This window comes from Protopterus annectens, chromosome 12.part0, assembly GCF_019279795.1.
Source record: "Protopterus annectens isolate FY-2018-M chromosome 12.part0, PAN1.0, whole genome shotgun sequence".
NCBI classification, from domain to species: domain Eukaryota; kingdom Metazoa; phylum Chordata; order Ceratodontiformes; family Protopteridae; genus Protopterus; species Protopterus annectens.
The window spans coordinates 474755147-474774221 of NC_056746.1; the positions used below are offsets into that span (position 1 = coordinate 474755147).

Genomic DNA, 19075 nt, shown 5'->3' on the forward strand with positions numbered 1-19075 from the left:
TACTGGTTGGTTAGTGACTTAGTGAACTACTTAATTAGGTGTGTTTTGGTTTCTTTTAATTATTTTTATTTATTATTTATTAAACATTTGTTTACCTGGAAAGTCTGACTGGGACAGAGCCCGTTTTCAGTTGAGGCCTGTGGAAAAACACTCCAGATGCATATCTTTGGAATGCAGGAGGAAACCTACCCAAATGCATGGGTAATATGCCGACTCTGCACAGAAGGCACCCCAGCCAAGAATTGAACCAGAGAACCTCTTGCTGTGAGGTGACAATGCTAACCACTACACCACTGCACTGCCCAATGCAGTGTGCGATAAAAGAACTTAATTCTATTAAAGTTTTTGGTAATATCAGGTGGATTCACATTGTTTATTATTTTATTAGGTTTTACTTACATTAATTTTTTTCTGATGTTTCTTTAGCTAGCCAGTTTTGTTGATATTATGGCATCATTATAGGTGAAGTGAAAATGCTGTTCAGAGTTAGGTTCTTCCTGCCTAGACACATATTCTGAGAGCACCATCCTTATATAGTCATGGGAGGTACTTTGCAGGTCATTTACTCCCAAATGTACTATAACTGTGTCAGATGTGTACTTGTGGTGTAAGGACCTGAGTGCATGCATTATGTGGCAAATATTGGCCTCTGATAGGTGACTGACTATGACTCTGACTGGAGTCACCTATCACTAAGATGTTGGATTGTGTTGAGGACTGTCTTATGGGCTTTCAAGTTGAGATACCATGATGGTACTTATTTCAGGAAGGGTACTGCTTAAGTTGAGACTGAGACAATTGGTTTCAGTAGTCGAATCTGGGAGACATTTGAGGTCTAGGCAGATTAGTTTTAAAATCCTCAGCATATGTGGGTCTATGTGTTTGGTCTGCAATGTGCACAGCAGTTAATATTTGGTGTTATGTGTTGCTGACAGACATTTTGGTATGTGTATCATCTGTATGTGATGGTCTTGCCTACAATGACGTTGTATAGTTATATCTCTCACACACTGTATTAGATTTCTTAAGGATTAGGTGGTTGTCAGTAAATGCAAGACAATTGCTACATTGTCACAGGATGCCCATTTCCACCAAGCTGGCTGCAGACATAGTAGAAAAGTGCAAATCCATTGTTCCACATGTTTATTGCATGGGCTGCAAGCCGAGTGGCAGCTGGAAATTTACAACTATTTGCTTCAGTGCTGCCTGGGTAAAAACTGCAATCTAAGACTAAACTGAAGGAGCAAAATTCCTGTACATGGAAACCAGGGTATCAACACACAACTAATTAGTCAAGAAGGTTCACGGGTTGTTTTTATAGGGAAAATTGAGATTCTAAGTACCTACATCTATTTAACGTACACCTAACCACCAATGAATGATGCCATGTGGCACATAAATACAGTGACCTTATACAATTAAAGAAATTTGAAAATAAATTCAAAACAACCATCTGTTCGATGACTTCCTTGGGTTCTTTTTGAAATCTCAAGTACAGAGATGACTCTGTTCCTGTCTACTGCTTCTAGAGTGTAAATCAAAGCTTTCTAAACTAGATCACAAACAATAGCCAAATAAAGTGACATATAAGACAAAATGAACACTTCAGTGTGCAGAAACTGGGCAGAGCTATCAGATAAGCATTTAGTAATGCAGAAAATCAAGTGCAACACAACAAAAAATGTACGTGTCAGGCCTGTGTTGTAGCTGATGTTGAGTCAAAGGCAGAGTCTTTTAGTACCATGTTCAATGAGCTTTTGGAAATTCTACAGTTCCTCTTCTAATGAGCAAAGTTTGATGAATTGTGATCTGAGCAGTGGAATGCTGTAGGCCTTGATTGTACATATTCATATAATAAACAGTGCGTACATCAATGTTAAAGTAGATTGATAGCTAAGTCTAAACAGCCATAATGCAAGGAATAAATATGTCTGCTCCTGAGGTGTGTCTAGTGGGTTGAGGAGTATGATGCAAGCTAAGTAAAGGTTCTTTTAAAAGGAGAAAAGGAGATTAATGTATTATTAAAGCAGCAGGATTTACTAACCATAAGCCTGCATGGTTTCATATCATAAGGGTTGAATGGAAGGAGGCATTTTAATTTGGACAGGTAAGCTGTTCTTCAGCAGAGATGATAGTTGTGAGTTGTCATAAAGGTTAAGGTGCTTACAGACACACAGTACAAGGTTTGATTCTTACTCTTGTAAAGCATGGCTAGGCTTAAAAGGCCCTGTGGGGTCATTAGCCTTGTAATCACCAATGAGCTAAAGATTTTCTGTTTCTTTGAAGGGGTTATGTTTTTGTGCTACTAACAGAAAAGTGAAATCACTAGATTATTCTGTGTGAAATAAAATATAGTGATATTTGATGTATTGATATCTAACACTTGTGTGATGAAGCCTGTAGATTATGTTTATTAGAATGGAGCAAAAAACACATTTTCATGTGCCCTAACCTTAGCTTTAGCAGTGAACCCGGCCATTCCATTATGCAGTATTTTATGAAGAGAGAGGAGGCAGAGCCTGAAATGGTGGTGAATTCCTTGGTGCAGACATTTGAGATCATGTGCTGATATTCTAGGCCATGCAAACTTGTGTATGGTTTCCACAGCCTCCTTTTTGCCTACTGGTGACACTCAGTAAGCCACTTAACCAGACGTTACTAAGAGTCACCCTTCAAAAGGGACAAGTTGTCCAGATGGCTTACCTGCTTGACATTTTGTATAACAATATACCAGTCTTTCAGTTAAATATCACAGTTTAGGAAATAATTTTGCACAAGGAAATTAGTGAGGCAAAATTTCAGAAGAAATGCCAGTGATAGGAAAAGATACTTTATTAGATGATCATTTAGGACCTCCAAGAGGGCCTGTTGTATCTTCCAAGGATTAAAGACTAGTTGCTTTCTAAGCAACCAGTCCTAAAAGGAGAGAGATATCTGCTGTTGCCTCATTTGTTTGAAGTTTACATCAGACAAGAAGTGAAATTGTTGTATCCACCTACCCACAACCCCCTTTTTCCCATTTTTGCACATGGGTTCAGGGTGTCACTTCAACATTGGCAATCATTGAGAGCCAATGTTCACACCGCCATGTGGGTAGCAGTATCTTATCTAGTTCCAAAGAATCAATGTTCAAGGACAAGAGAAAATGATTAAGTCTAACCCCTGTAGTATTCTTGTAGCATTTGAAGAGAGTTCATGAATACAACATCCAGATTTCACACAATTATTTTTGGAAAAAAAAAATGGCTATGCATGTCATACTCCAAAATTAAAATGTTAGGAAGCATTTAAGAAGTTTGCATTATGTCACAGACATTTCAAAATTCAAGGAAGAATATCTTCCTTTTGATTCCTTTCATTTGTGTTGACAAGAATGTGATTGCAAGTGTAATAAGTAGAGTGCTGACTCCATGGCAGTGCTGAATCCATATTAGTCGACAGCAAGAAGTGAGTTAAGAAACTTAAGTAACTGACAGAGTAGATAGATTTTCTAGGGTTTTATTCTTGGGAAAGAGAATGCAGATTAGAAGACATTATTAACAGTGTCTTCAGGACCATAATTATGGGATACAAAAGGGCTTATTAAACCCATTGGAGTTTATCCACCTTCGACTAGTGGCAGTGCTGAAAGTGTCAGGAGCTAAAGGTGTAAAGTTAGGAAGGCCACATAAGTTGCTGCTGTTGCAGTTAATGATCTCCCTCCCATGCTTCTTCATGAAAACACAGTATTATTTAAACACAGAAGATCCTGAAATGGAGTTCGCAGACAGGAGGACTACAGACATGCTACAGTATTCAAGATGAGATAGAAAAACAGAGCAATTGTTGAAGCTGCTTTGGAAAAGGGTATATATAGAGAGCTGCTGTCTCCTGTGAAGGACAGGATCAATGGAAAAGACAACTCAAAGGTATTTTCATCACCAAAATGAGCACTGTCATGCCCAAGCAATTATGGATAAATATTCTGGAATCTCAAGCCAACAAAGATGGAACCTATGACACTGTGTGGCTGTGCATATACAGAGGAACACTAGAGCAGATCAGATAAAGGCATGGCTGTTAAATGGTTGAAATGGACCTAAGCAGCAGTGTTAATTTCATGCTATCTGGATGCAGTTGAGCTGTTTCAAACTATCAGACATTTGTGAAGTTGAGTGAATCCGTACTGTTGGATAACAGATATGTGCTACAAAATTCAAAGTTTTGACTCTCTTTGATCATCATCCCATTGAATCAATGGACATGCTTGTTATTACTAAGAAATAATTGTGTGTGTGTGTGTGTGTGTGTGTGTGTGTGTGTGTGTGTGTGTGTGTGTGTGTGTGTGTGTGTGTGAGAAGTGTATATATATTCATTGCAGAAGGGATGGAAGAGTGATATGGTCAAAGCTGTCTCTGGGACCTTTACCAAACAGAATATTAGAGTTACATTTCTGCACTTTTCTCCAAGGGGTGTATGGTCATCACTGCAACTGCATGTATGTTTCATCTTTTATTAAAATATAGAGCAAGAGAAACACAAATAATCACAAGAAACAATGTCATCTTAAAAAACATATAACAAAGATTCATTTTTTTGATTTTGCTTTTGAATCACAAATTGTTTTAAAAGTACTAGGACTCACACTGCTGAGATTACATTTCACATATGGAGCACATAATAAATACATACTGAGAGCAGATAACTTCTACCTGACCTGCAAACAATACTTTTTTCACTTTTAAAAGACTTCTTCCTTTATACTTGTATAATGCCTAGCTTACAAGTTTAGTCAGATATTTTCATTTTAATTTGAAATTATTATAGTCTTTCAGATGTTATTTAAGTGGCTCTAAAACCACCCAGCCATATTATTATGTTTCCTGCCACACAGTCTGCCTGCTAAGCATCAAGACTCCCTCGATCAGACATTACTCTGTCAATAGGGGGATCCATCATCCAGACAGCCTTTAGGTGCCTTATGCTCTTGACAGCATCCTGGCAATGATATCATTTTAATTTTATGGCCTATCATGTACTGGTGATGGCATGAGCACCTGTGTCACTACAAGGACTATTCATGCCCCTTTGTAGGTGCATGTGCTCTGCAAGGACTACTATCACCAGCTTCGGTGGTCATGCCCATTTCTTCCCTGAACTTACCTTCCATATCATGACTAGCCTCTGCCTCCACCATCCCTGCCAGTCCAGGATAGGTGCTTCAATCCATCCTATATGCCTGTATTGTTAAGTACCCAAGTCACTGTTCGAACTTTAGTCACCTGGGCCATACCAGAGGTTTTATCAGTGTACATCATCTGTACAGGCTATGTAGCACAATATATATATATATATATATATATATATATATATATATATATATATATATTTTTTTTTTTATTTTTGATGTTTCCTGCCTTTAATATTTTACTAACTCTGTACTCAGGTGTTCAGTTTGTAGTCATCTAGCAAGTACTGAATTGATTGTTTATTCTCTCTTATTTCCACTACCATCTTTTTTTATCATGGCTTTGGCGACTTTACGAAACTCGGTGGAACCATTTTCTCTGCCACCTTTGAAGAAACCTTCTTCTCTTAGAACTCATCTCCGAAATACCTATTTTTTCCGAAGCACTTTTCTGGCCTACCTCAACCCTTGGGCAACTTTCTTTGAAGTAGCCTCTTTTGTCTGAAGTCCTTCTAATATTTCATGGGATATTTCATCTTCAGGCACATAGCATAATCTTACCACTCTTTGGCTCAGCTGTCCATATCTGCCATGCAACTACATATGGTATAAAAAGTGAATTATTACAGTGTACACACACTTACACATACTTTTTACTATGACAAGCTGTTTGCACGAAAGCTGTACATTTAAAAACAAAAATATACTACTTACCTTTCTTTTTGTCTCATCAGAAGTTATCTTCATAGCTACACTTCATGCCCATCTAATGGTTAAATTGCTATGGTGATTTTTTTCATGTTCTCTCCTTAAAGCTTAACATTTCCCATATCAAAACACAGAAACCAGAGCTAGAAATTAAAAATACAATTATGTTACTCACTTTTGGGCTAATCATTATTATGTACCACTAACTTGTAGAGGTAAATAAGTGAGCCTTCAGAATATACATATTAATAGGTTTGCAAAACAAAAGATTCACTGAGAGGTACAAGTAATATCTAGTAAAAGAAAAATACGTTTATAGATAATTATTTTATTGTATGAAGAATACTTCCATTTTTTTCCTTAATCTGATGAAGAATGTTACCATAGACTCTTAGTGAAACTGTACCTGCTGAAATAGTTGATCCTCAGAATTTAAGCAGGTACCCACTCAGCCTATAATTAGCCAGCATTGGAACAGATATTGCTATTTGCAAAATGCTTATGGTGTGCATTATACACATGCATTTTGTTGTTGATGCCTAAATTAGATGAGGCAAGATACAAATGCCATAAACTGAATGTAATAATAACAGTCCAGAAACATCTTGAGATACTTTACTGTACCTTTCTACAGATGATGAATACATGATACTTTAGTCTTGATGGTACCATTTGTATAGTAATTGATTAGAATTTCATAGGGTTGGTAGTTAGTCCTTTTTGTGTTTTACCAGCCTAAAAAGACAATAGCTGACTTGCAAGATCCTCATAAAAACTGAAATGGACTTGTGTACCGACTTCCATATGCAGAATAGTATAGTTTTACTGTTAGACTATGTACATAAGATAGAGTTATGATCACTTAATACACTGGTCTTGGGTAGTAGCCTCAGGTATATGACTCAGGTGACTATGTAAGAAGCAATTCTGTAAGGGCAGTTTTCCTTTTGTGGGATTATCTCTGGAAGTGAGGCTGATGCATTGCTGATAACACTTCACTAAAGGTAATATGCCATTAGCTGTAGACATGGAATATAATTAGTTTATGCTTGGATATCTCTATTAATATTATTGTAAATATGTTTGCCTGTGGATGGCACAGTGGTTGTCACCAGGGGTGTAGCTAGGACATTCAAATTTGTACTTACAGCTCCCAGGCTGCTGCCCCCACCAAACCACTCCACCACCGTGATGCTACTCTCAACCCACCTCTTACATATTGTTGCCTAAGCCACACCCCATCACAATGCTAATCTTCCCCATGCCACCACTATTACATGATGAAACAATAAAACAAAAACAGACAGTTACCCCAAATCTACATTTGTCCTTGGTTTAAAAGGACATTTAGCAGTTTCCCATTTTCATTATAGTATACTTTTTCCCCATCACAGCTGTATCTGGACACTCACAGGTACCCTTTAATACATTGTACTGTAGTTTACACATAATCTAATAAACAATTATATTTATTTATTTTATTTAACATTTGTTAACCGGGAAAGTCTGACTTGGAACAAAGCCAATTTTCAGTGGAGGCCCAGGAAGAAATGCTCCAGATGCATGTTTTTGTAATGTGGGAGGAAACCGGAGCACCCGGAGGAAACCCACAAGAACACAGCGAGGACATGCAGACTCCACACAGAAGGCACCTCAGCCGAGAATCGAACCAGAGAACCTCTTGCTGTGAGGTGACAATGTCACCACTGCATCACTGCGACGTCCACAAGAACAAGTTACAGAAGACTAGGTTTTAGTAGCAGTGCTACAGTGTGAGAAGCCAGATGCCTCCCTCTACCAAGCCTGCCCCAAAACTCTTCAGATGGATGCTATTTGTTCCACAGTGCTGATGTTCTCAGTTTATGAATCTCACTTTTAACAGTTAATACACTAAGCTAGGAAAAGAAATAAGGAACTGAGGGAGGTAAAATACTGTTACTCTACTTAAAAGGGAAATTAATCATGTTATGTCTAGTATATCATTTAGAAGTGGAAAATTCTAAATGTTATCCTTGGCAACATCATAATAAATTTAAGTTATATTACTTAAAACATTCATCAATTCTATATTAAAATAATCAAAGTAAAATAAGTCTGCAATCAAAACAAATAAGCACAGAACAATGTGTCATGTTTTCTAACACCCACATTCATAAAATTTGCCATTCTGTGTAATAAATATAATTTTTCAAGTTAATGTTAACTAAAACTCATGTTCAGAAAAAGTTAACTTATGATTAACACATTGCATAAACATTCAAAATCATTAACATCAAATGTTTTTACAATTCAGATAAGTAATTTGCAGACGTCATACTTGTAGAAATGCAGTTTATTTGCTCTCTCACAATTAACTTTTATTGAATAATGATTAAAATCCATTTAATGAGCTATGAATACAATGGTTGATAGAATTTAAAACTAAATCACTAGTATGTAAACCATTATTAGTAAACTTACAAAAATAAGGTAAATAATTAATAAGCAGTCCAAAATGAAGGCCTCAGTGTTGATGCATGTTATACTTGTGAGTAAAGACATTTCAACAATTGCATGCATAAGTTACTGGTTCTCTTGGGTAAGTTCTGATTAAACAAACTATATTTCTGGATAGACTTAAACTTAGCAAAACAGAAAATGACCAAACCCCAATATTTTATGTTATAAATGAATCAATCTGACAAAACACTATGTATTATAATATTCACAGATGTTTTTATTATCATAGACTACTTGAGCAAAGTAACACAACTTACCGTTCCAAATACATGTATTGTTCTGGGTTGCGTGGATGTCTGAGTTAGGGTCTTTGAGAACTGCAACTGTTTCACATAGACATCCTCCTGCCTTATATTTGAGTTGCTTTAAGGATACTAACACTGAAAAGTCATTTTTTTTGGTTATTTTTGCATAGACTGTGCAGCAAAGTTTGATTCATTCCCTCTATCCCAGAGATCCAGAGATTGTTGTAGTACCTACCCAGTTTGAAGCACCCTGTTGATCATGGTTGAAGGAGAGAAAGAAATTCTGAGCTACATTGCAAACTGGATCAAACTGTCAGGACAAAAGCTAGGTAAACTGGTGCCTTGGGCAATCCCCCAAACTGGTGCATTATGCAAACTTCACTATGGGCAAAGGCATTATGTGTGGGCACTATAAAACAAAGGAAAGTACACCTTACATAAATACAGATAACTACTGACAGGTAAAATCAAAAGCAGAGTTTCCATGCAACTAGACAACATACATTTTGGTTTTCTCCAAGAATCAAGGAACATCTGACTAAACCCCGTCAATCATACTAACATATGGATCTATCCTTATAGGTTCATAGGTGTTTACTAGGCTAACGACCACAAGGACCTTTTTAAGCCTAGCCATGCATCCCAAATCTCTGACAAGTTCTGCTACCCTTGATAAGTGTAAGCATGGGCCTGAGAGATGAACCATTTACAAGTTACCGGAGTCCATTAGAGATATAGGTGCCAAACCAGGGATAATTTGCTGGTTTCCCATCCAATTGTCGAAATTGCACTTGAATCAGGGTAGGGAAGAACTCTGCTTCACATGGATAGAGAGCCTGTTCCATAGACGAGGTAGTGTCTGGGATACATACCTATCTCTCCAGCAGGTCAAGGCAAGGTTTAAGTCTTTAGAATGAGTTATTGTTATTCTGGTGCTGTTTGTTTTGTGGATATGCAGGAGGTCCATCAGAGTGGGGTCTGACAATGCCCTGTATGCCAGGCATAGATTCCCCCCAAAAAAGCCTGTTAGATACAGAATACAGGGATAGGGCCTTGAGGCAGTCTGCATAGGACATATTACTTACACCCTGTATTCTTTTAGTGAGGAACCTCTGTGGACATTCCAGTTTTTGAATATGCTGGTTAGGTACATACCAAAGGAGGATAATGATGCCTGCCAGGTATTGAACCTGGGACCCTAACAACTACAGCATAGTGCTTTAGCCCACTAGGCCACACAGCTGTTAAGGATAAAAGGTGTTTCCATAAACTAATCTTGATTGCCAGTGATGCACATCAGCAAATAACAATCAAACCTGCCAAGTTTTGAACCTGGAATCCTGTCTCCTGTAGCACACTGCATTAGCCCACTAGGCCACTCAGCTCTTGAACTGTGGTATAGTGATATTGATTCATAAAGTGGGAGTTTACATTAGACCCAGACAATTTTATATCCATCAGCCTGACCATCATTTCATTTAAAGTCATACAGACCATCATAAAAGTGATTGTTCAACATGACACAGTGGACGTCTCTTAGATATGGAACAATATGAGTCTGTGAAGGTATAGTTTTGTCTTTTGATTCTTGTAGCATTCGTTGAAGATGTAGGAAAAGTAGTCAATGATGTCATGCTTACCATGACATTAAAACATTTAACACTGTCCATGTAAGGTAATGATTTAAAATGAAATGTTAAATGTCAATCCATACATAAATCAAAGGGTAAAACATTAGTTAAGTAACAAGACATAACAAGTCAAGATGGGGGATTAGTTGTCCATTCCATCTGGGTTATCATTGGTATCCCAGAGGTCTCTATCCTGGATCTATTTCTTTTGAGAACTGTTCTTTTCAGATAAGAAAGTGGAAAATCGTTTGCTGATGCCTCCAAACTGAGTAATATAATTACCTCAATGAAAGATACCACAGTTGTTCAAGGCAATCTACAAAAAATATATCAAGTAGCAATAATTTCATCTTTACTGTTGCTAAATATAACATCATGACAGTTGTCAAAAAAGACAAATTATTATTACATAAATGGTTAGTTGATATAAAAAGGACACCATTGTTAAAGATCAAGGAACAAATAATTTAAACTTTTACTAGAATGTACTTATCGAAGTCAGAGAAACAGTCTATAGCACATCTGATTTTAAAGGGCTGTCTGGTTATGTCAGAGAGTACATTGCATCACTTTATATCTCACTGGTCTGTTCCTAAATACAATGCATCATTTTGTAACATTTGAATAACCTACTGGAAATTATTTAAAAGCATATCATTTTAAACTAGAAAAAAAAAAAGATATGTGAAAGTACATTTCATAAATGCTTTAGGAATTGGCAACATATCCTGTTTCTCTGACTTCCTGGCAGTGACCTCAGCTGTCTTATCCAGTTCTGTCTGAAAGCCTTTGCCTGAAAAGCTAACATATAACTAATACCACATCAGGGATCTGATACAAAGAATTAACATGAGTAATAGAAGATTTGTTACAGATGTGTTATAGGATAATTTACAAGAATGTTCAAGAAAGCGTCCCTGTTTAATAATTATAAAATTAGAAAAAGCCAGCGATTAGATCTTTCAGAAGTGGTTTTGACATATATGCATGTGTACAATATATGACTGTGTGTTTCTGTGTGCATATATCTTTTAGATTACTTTTACTTATTATGATTATTTTATCATGGTTGACTATGTCAACACTACCATGTCACACATGTTGGCACAAAAAAAAAATGCAAACCACGACTATATAAAAGAAATCCCCAGATATTCATGTCTTTCAATGGACAAGCCCACAGCACCCCCTTTATTTATTATACCAACTTTATAGTCACACAGTCGCAGGAAAAAGGGAACTGTAATGCATTAACTTTTCACTATGCTGTGATCTGCTGCAGGAGCTACATAATGGTTACAAAATAAGTTATCAAGTCAAAAAACTACATCACCATTTAAGATCTAGGGAAAAATGGCAAACAAGAACAGTAAACTTTCCACAATTAAGAAATGCATAAATGTTTATGATGGTCACTGAAATGCCAAAGCAGAAATATTTGGTTAGCAGACAAAGAAACAAAAACAGTAACAAACAAAACACAGGAAGTAAGCATTATCTTGGAGTGAAAACCAAAATTACAGCAAAATAACCACATCAATGTGTTGTCTTATAAAAAAACATAGATACAAAGTGTATGTTGTGGTTTCATTATTAAATAAAACATTAGACTTCCATATCTCTTATTTGCAGAAAATGCATGTTAAGATTCTATGTCATAGTAAGATTTAAAAAATGTCCTTGGTTTCGAACCTTTATCCCTCATTATTATTCAGTTTGTCTTTGATTCTTGAACAAAAGAGCTGAGAAGTATACTGCACATGGCTTAAGTTACTTTTAAGACTGGGGGTTATAATGGGCATTTTGAAAAATTAAACTTCACGTTGACACACTTTTTTTTAAATAATAATAATAATCATAATTATAATAAAGTACAGAACATAAATGACACTGAAGTAAGATAGGCATTTAATTTACCAATCTCTTAAATTCTGCTTAAAAGTATATTATGTTTAAAGAAACAATGCATGGCAGAAGAAAGTTGTCTATGCATACATCTCTCTGTATGTAGACATTCATGCAAACATAAAAGAAATAACAATACATTTTCACATACAGAAAATACAGAAAATAATTCTGTAAAATCCTGGTAGTGCTGAACATACTTAAAGGCTGCAATTTAAAAAAAAAATCTCCTTCCCTTGCTAGCTCATATTCTTAACATTAACTGCATTAATCCCCCAATGGCAGGAGAAGCTGTACTGGAAAGCCGCATCAGAGAACCAGGAAGTTGGTCAGATTTCTTACAACTTTCCCTCCACCTTCTGGACAGTGTTAATTACATGTAGTTCATACCTGCTGAAACAATAGAGAACACAAAAATTCCTGATGAGCTGCAAATTGTTTTCTCAGTCAAGGCATTGTGTGCAGTACATGACATGTTCATTTCTTTTTATTTAACCGAAGTATCACCTGGGTCCCAGTCTGGACATGTTACCCAACCACAACCATGAAACTGTACTGAAATGCATACAGTCAGTATGCTTCCCGATGTCCTTGCTTGCTGCTTGTGCTTATATTATCAAAGGTCAGGAGTTGGACATGTTAGGACGCATGATGCAGTGAATGCAGCTAAAACAGAATGATTTTGGTTTCATGCTTGTTTGGTTATCACGGACATACTTTTTTATCCATATAGCCCTACAGCATGAAGTAGGTTTCCCTACAGCATGATGTAGGTATCCCTACAGCATGACATAGGTATCCCTACAGCATGATGTAAGTATCCCCACAGCATGATGTAGGTATCTCTACAGCATGATGTAGGTATCCCTACAACATGATGTAGGTATCCCTGCAGCATGGCATAGGTATCCCTACAGTATGACCTAGGTATCCCTACAGCATGAAGTAGGTATCCCCACAGCATGATGTAGGTATCCCTACAGCATGATGTAGATATCCCCACAGCATGATGTAGGTATCCCTAAATCATGACGTAGGTATCCCTACAGCATGACATAGGTATCTGTACAGCATGACATAGGTATCCCCACAGCATGATGTAGGTATCCCCACAGCATGATGTAGGTATCCCCACAGCATGACATAGGTATCCCTACAGGATGATGTAGGTATCCCCACAGCATGACGAAGATATCCCTACAGCATGATGTAGGTATCCGTACAACATGACATAGGTATCCCCACAGCATGACATAGGTATTCCTGCAGCAAGACGTCAGTATCCCTACAGCAAGATGTGGGGACGTAGGTTTCCCCACAACATGATGTAGGTATCCCCACAACATGATGTAGGTATCCCCACAGCATGACGTAGGGATCCTTACAGCATGACATAGGTATTCTTACAGCATGACATAGGTATCCCCACAGCATGACATAGGTATCCCCACAGCATGACCTAGGTATCTCTACAGCATGACGTAGGTATCCCTACAGCATGACACAGGTATTCCCACAGCATAACGTAGGTATCCCTACAGCATGATGTGGGGACGTAGGTATCCCCACAGCATGACATAGGTATCCCTATAGCATGACGTAGGTATCCCTGCAGCATGACATAGGTATCCCCACAGCATGACATAGGTATCCCTACAGTATGTTGTAGGACCTGACTTAGTATATTCACCTTTAATTCCTTTTCTGACTACTTTAACCTTTCCTCTGGTCTAATGTGAAATTGTCAAGATGCATTCATTTTTTTTTTCTATGCCATTTTTGCCCTATGTCTGCCAACTAACAGGTCTCCCTTCAGTTGTCCACTTGAACATGGCCTGTTCATTCCACATGCTGAGGTAAGAGTTGTCTGAATGGAGATATCATTCAGGTAACCATGAAGATGTTTTATGCCTTTTTCAGCATTCTGGCAACTGAGGGCATTTCTAATGGCCTAACTCCACCTGTATGTAAAGTGAGCTGCAATCCATGTCATTGTAAAGGCCCACAGCACCTTCCTCACATGTGCTTGCTCCTGCATACTCATCTTGAATCACACATAGATGGCTTGGTGAGCCTAGTGCCCACCTTCGGGCCTTGTGTTTGCATCTTAGTCCATCCTCTGTGGGACTAATGTAGTCCACTGCTGGTTCATCCCTGCCTTCTCCTCAGAATGGGCATTCTGAATGGGCATACTTGCCCTCCCCTACCAAGTCTATCACTTGTTCAATCTAGTAGATGGTCTTGGGTCATCTGGGCTATAGACAGAGTTTTATCCGTCAACAGCACTGGCACTTTTTGGAGACATTAATTTCTCTCATTAACAAATAGCTAAGTAGTGGTCATTTTTTATAAGGTACAGGTTTCTATTAAAAAACTTTTTTGTGATGGTCTTATTCTTTTTTATAGCCATGGTAAAAGATCATTGCAGACTTTTAGCCTTCTGATTTTTTGATGAGGTTGGATTTTGCTTCCATCTTGTTGTTGTATATGGCTTATGAATTTATGTTGCACTTTTAGAATACAGAGAGGTCTTGATAAATGTGAACTTGTACAAACGCAATGTGTAGAACACTCAGAGATCTTACTGGACAAGGAATTTTATAGAGTTATCAACCTTCTAAGCTATTTTTTGGTAGTTTATTAATAAATGACATTTTCTTAATAATCCGACAGACTGCTGAATGCATTTTTATGCTATCTCATATCAGGTAAACAGTTTGTCTCTTGTCAAAAGATTTTTAAAAGCCTTTCCAAATTCTGATTTTTCACAGCTATCAGATTACAGTGAATGAATGTTGATGGGAAGCTGTCTTAGTCAAAAACATTTGAATATAATTCAGTACTTTGGGAGAGATAGGTTAATAGTTTGTAGCTATATAACTTGACCTTGTACTGAAGACAAATTCCTTGTCACTTTCATTTTGGTACAATTATCCTTAGTTAATCAGGTCCTTAGGGTCAACAGGCATACTGACCAGTAAATTACATAATGTACTCAATCCCCCCTTTATGTTCCACACTGTTGCATTCTTTTGTAACAAAAAAAAAAAACCATGAAATTAAACAAGAAGAATTTCTAATGACCATGAATAACAAATCTGTGAATTTTCTAATCCAAATTAAACATAGTCTTTCCTGGATGAATGACCCAGTATATTACATGAGGGCATGTACACTGTGAAATGGAACATCATATCGGTTCTCATATCTTATGAAGGACATGATGAAGAGAATAACTAAAATATTTAGGAGCAAGAATCAACCAAATGGGGTAGAAAAAGAAGGTCAGTTTTTGTAATATGAGAACTGCAGTATGCAGGGACATGTTCAGAAATGTAATGGTGCAGTTCTAGTGTAGCTAACTTTGCTGCTTGGTTGTCTGATTTCATTGCTAGCTGAGGTGGCTTCTTTGCAGAATCAGTATGCATATAGTATCAGTATAACTTACTCTGCTAGTCTGAGGTTTTGCTGATCCTCTGGTTTCCTTCTGCAACCTAAACAGTTGATAGCAGGTAAGTTGGCAGTCCTGTAAACTACCTCCAGACCCATAGGCATGTGTGTAATGTGTAAGTGAGTTGTATATGCATCCTTTGATGTCCTATGCACATTTTTGCTGGATTGGGCAGGCTCTGTCACATCTAAATAAGTTAAAACAGGTATTAAAAGACAGTTAATTAATTAGCCAGAATGAATACCCAAAAACTGGGGAAGGATACGAATTTTGAAGAGATTGTTGTATCCAGCACACATGATGCATTTTTAGACTGTGTAAATTTTTAGACATTTTGTGAAGTGGTGAGATTATTCTTTACAGAGCTGTCACAGATGGGAGAGACATGAAGGTGGGGCAGAATCAATAGTTTACATTGCAAACCTTATGATATTAACAGGTTATACTGATGATCTGATTCTCATCCTTTCTTCATATATTCTAATATGTTGTTAAAATAGTTAATGCGTTGAATCCGTTGCCAGGTGCTTGATAATGCTATTTGAAATCACAATGGAACTTTCCTTTTTATAATAGGTTTCAGCACTTATTATTACATTAAGAAAATCACAAAATAGTAAATGCCATAATAAATGGCTGCTGTGAAAGTACCAGAGGATATCGACATTTGCAAAACATAATGCATATAAAGAAAATCCAAGAAGGCACATCTAACAGTGTTTTTTGGATTGCAGGGTGATGCAAATAGATCAGAAACTGATGAAGATAAAGCATCCGCTAATCTTGATGATGACCTAGAAAAAATTAAGGAACTGCATTCTCCAGGTAAGATGCATATTTATTATGTTGTATAATGCTGCTATGAACACTCCTTCACTACCACTGTGTATCTCTCTAAAGTACCGGGATACTTTGTTTTGATAATTCAACATTTACATCAGTGAGCTATGATGCCTCAGTGTAGATGTTTGTTGTGTTCTTTCTGGGTTCATGTAGATTTCTGAAAGGTTCTCTGGTTCTTCTCACCCCCCTGAAGCACATTGATAAGGTAATTGACAATGCTAAACTGCCCCTAAGTGTATGCAGAAGTATGAAAGTATGTTTGTCAGCAGCTCTTCTCTCTTGATAAAAAACTGTTAACATGTAAAAGCCACAACTTGAGAATAGCTATTTGCTAAAAAACATAACTAGCGATTTGGTCCCTAGAGGACTGAGATTGTGGAAGTCCCCTAATGGGGTGATTGGTCTGAATACCATAAGGAAATCTTGGAGATCTTCAACAATGCATGAATTAATATTATGAAGCTCATGGTAAAATAAAATGATCATCAGATAGAATCACTGTCTAAAGAATTAGACATTCTAAATAACTCTTACCAAAGATCTGTTATTTGACCACTATGACACTAATTATCTTGATATATTTAAGGAAGTTGATAACCTCTGTATTGACATTTTACAATGGAAAATTAAAAAAAGCAGAAATTTGAGTGAGAACAATAGCAGTATAGCTTATCCAAATCCCCCTCTCAATAGGAGTTTCCAAATGATTGGCAGTGCTAGTAAACCAATTGCATGGCAGCAGGAAACCGTTACCTCTAAAGCTATAAATGGTTCCCCTTTAGGGCTTTCCCCTTTAGAACAGGAGCAAGTTCTGAGATCAGAGACACTACAGGGGAAGAAAACACCAGTGAGTTTTTTTGAGGACAATTACAAGAGACAAAGGACCAAACCAAAGAGATTTTACAACAAAAAGAACGGGAAGCATCGTTAACTGTTGCACTAGCTTCCCTTATGGCTACTACTGATACTGCAAGCAGCAACATTTTTCCAGAGCTGGTAAATAATACTCTAAATGACTTTTCTATTTGCAATTACACTCATAAATTGGTAAACGCTAAGCATGCTGACCTTTTATCTAAAGGGCTGAGTTTCATTCCAGCTAAGTGTGCCAATATTGCAGATGTTTTAATTGGTTTGAAATTATATATCAGAAAGTTAAATCATGCTCTTTGGTTTTCACAGAATAGTTTGTCTAACAGTGTAAATACTATCAGTTGGAGCAGTTTGTTTAACCCACCATTAAATAATACCATTAGGATGTTTGAATGTCTGTGTGAGCAGGATATTAGACAACTGAGCATGCAACCCACTGAGAACACATTTTATACCTTGTACAAAAATGAAAGTATGTTATTAAACGAAATTTGTTCAGACAGAGAGCTTAGAGTCATGAAAGCAGATAAGGGGGGAGGGGTGGTACTCATGAGTAGTGTTGAGTACAGCAACAAAATGATGTCATTATTGCTATCTGATACAAATTATGTCATTATTGCTATCTGATGCCTATGAAGAGAGATCTAGGAATGAGATTTTTGTTGCTTATGCAAAAATTGTCATTGTGTTATACGACATGTTAATGCAGGGCCAAGTGAATCAGATAGATTATAAATTTCTGTTTAATGACAAATTAGTTATAGCTGTAATATTCAGCATACACAAGATTCATAAAAATCTTACTGACCCACCACCCCCCCTTAGACCCATTGTAGATGCAAAAAGGTAAAAAAAACACATTATACTGCCAAGTAAATTGACCACTTAGTTAAAGATTTGGTAGCTGACATTTCACAAATATCCACAGATCCATGGCATTTCCTAGAAAAACTGAATACCTTCCCATTTGATGAGAATTGCATTTTTGTTACTATAGAAGTTAGCAATCTTTTTTTCTGTCATTCCTCATAGGGAGGGATTAGTATGGTTTGAAGAAGTGTTCTGAGATCTGAAAATTATGGAATCCGATAATATTAGTATCATTGTTACACTCACGGAGTTAGTATTCTTGAATCATTTTCTTTTCTTTGATGGTCAATATTTTAGGCAGGTTACTGGTGTGGCAATGGAGGTAGCTTGCACCCCCAGTTATGTTAATTTGGTCATGGCCGTTTGGGAGATGAATTACATTTTGAACATTATTTTCAGTCAATGTTGGGCCTTTTACACTTGACACTCGATTTTTGGATATTTTTATTTTGTGGACTGATTCTGAAAAGGGATTGGTGGAAGTTTTTAATTACATTAATAATATCTTTCCCTTTTTAAAATGTTCTTGGTACTATAACAGGAACAATTTTTTTAGATGTTGAATTAACCAAAAACCATGAGCACAAGGCCTTTTTGCTAACATGTATTGCAAACTTACTTTTTCTAATACTTACCTGCATTTCCCAAGCAGCCATCCTTTGCATCAGAAAAAGGCAGAGGTTGAGGGGCAGCTCATGAGAATGACCAGGATGATTACAGACATAAAAACCTTTACAGAGGAGTGTGACAATATCCAGAGCATGTTTATTAGGAGAGATGATCCCATTGCCTTTGTGGAACCAATAAAACAGGAGGTAATTACAAAAAGACAAGGTTTTACAAACTCATTCTAGGTGGGACAAATACGCCAATGTTAATGCCC

General features: G+C 37.0%; 1 protein-coding gene across 2 annotated transcripts in view; it reads left to right on the forward strand.

Annotated features, from left to right (window-relative positions):
• CACNA1H (calcium voltage-gated channel subunit alpha1 H) overlaps positions 1-19075 on the forward strand; it is a 2347924-nt gene that overhangs the window by 1806822 nt on the left and 522027 nt on the right. For both annotated transcript variants that reach the window (XM_044089567.1, XM_044089568.1), the window contains exon 13: positions 16341-16431. In XM_044089567.1, the coding sequence (XP_043945502.1) occupies positions 16341-16431 (91 nt within the window). The remainder of the gene's footprint in view (positions 1-16340; positions 16432-19075) is intronic.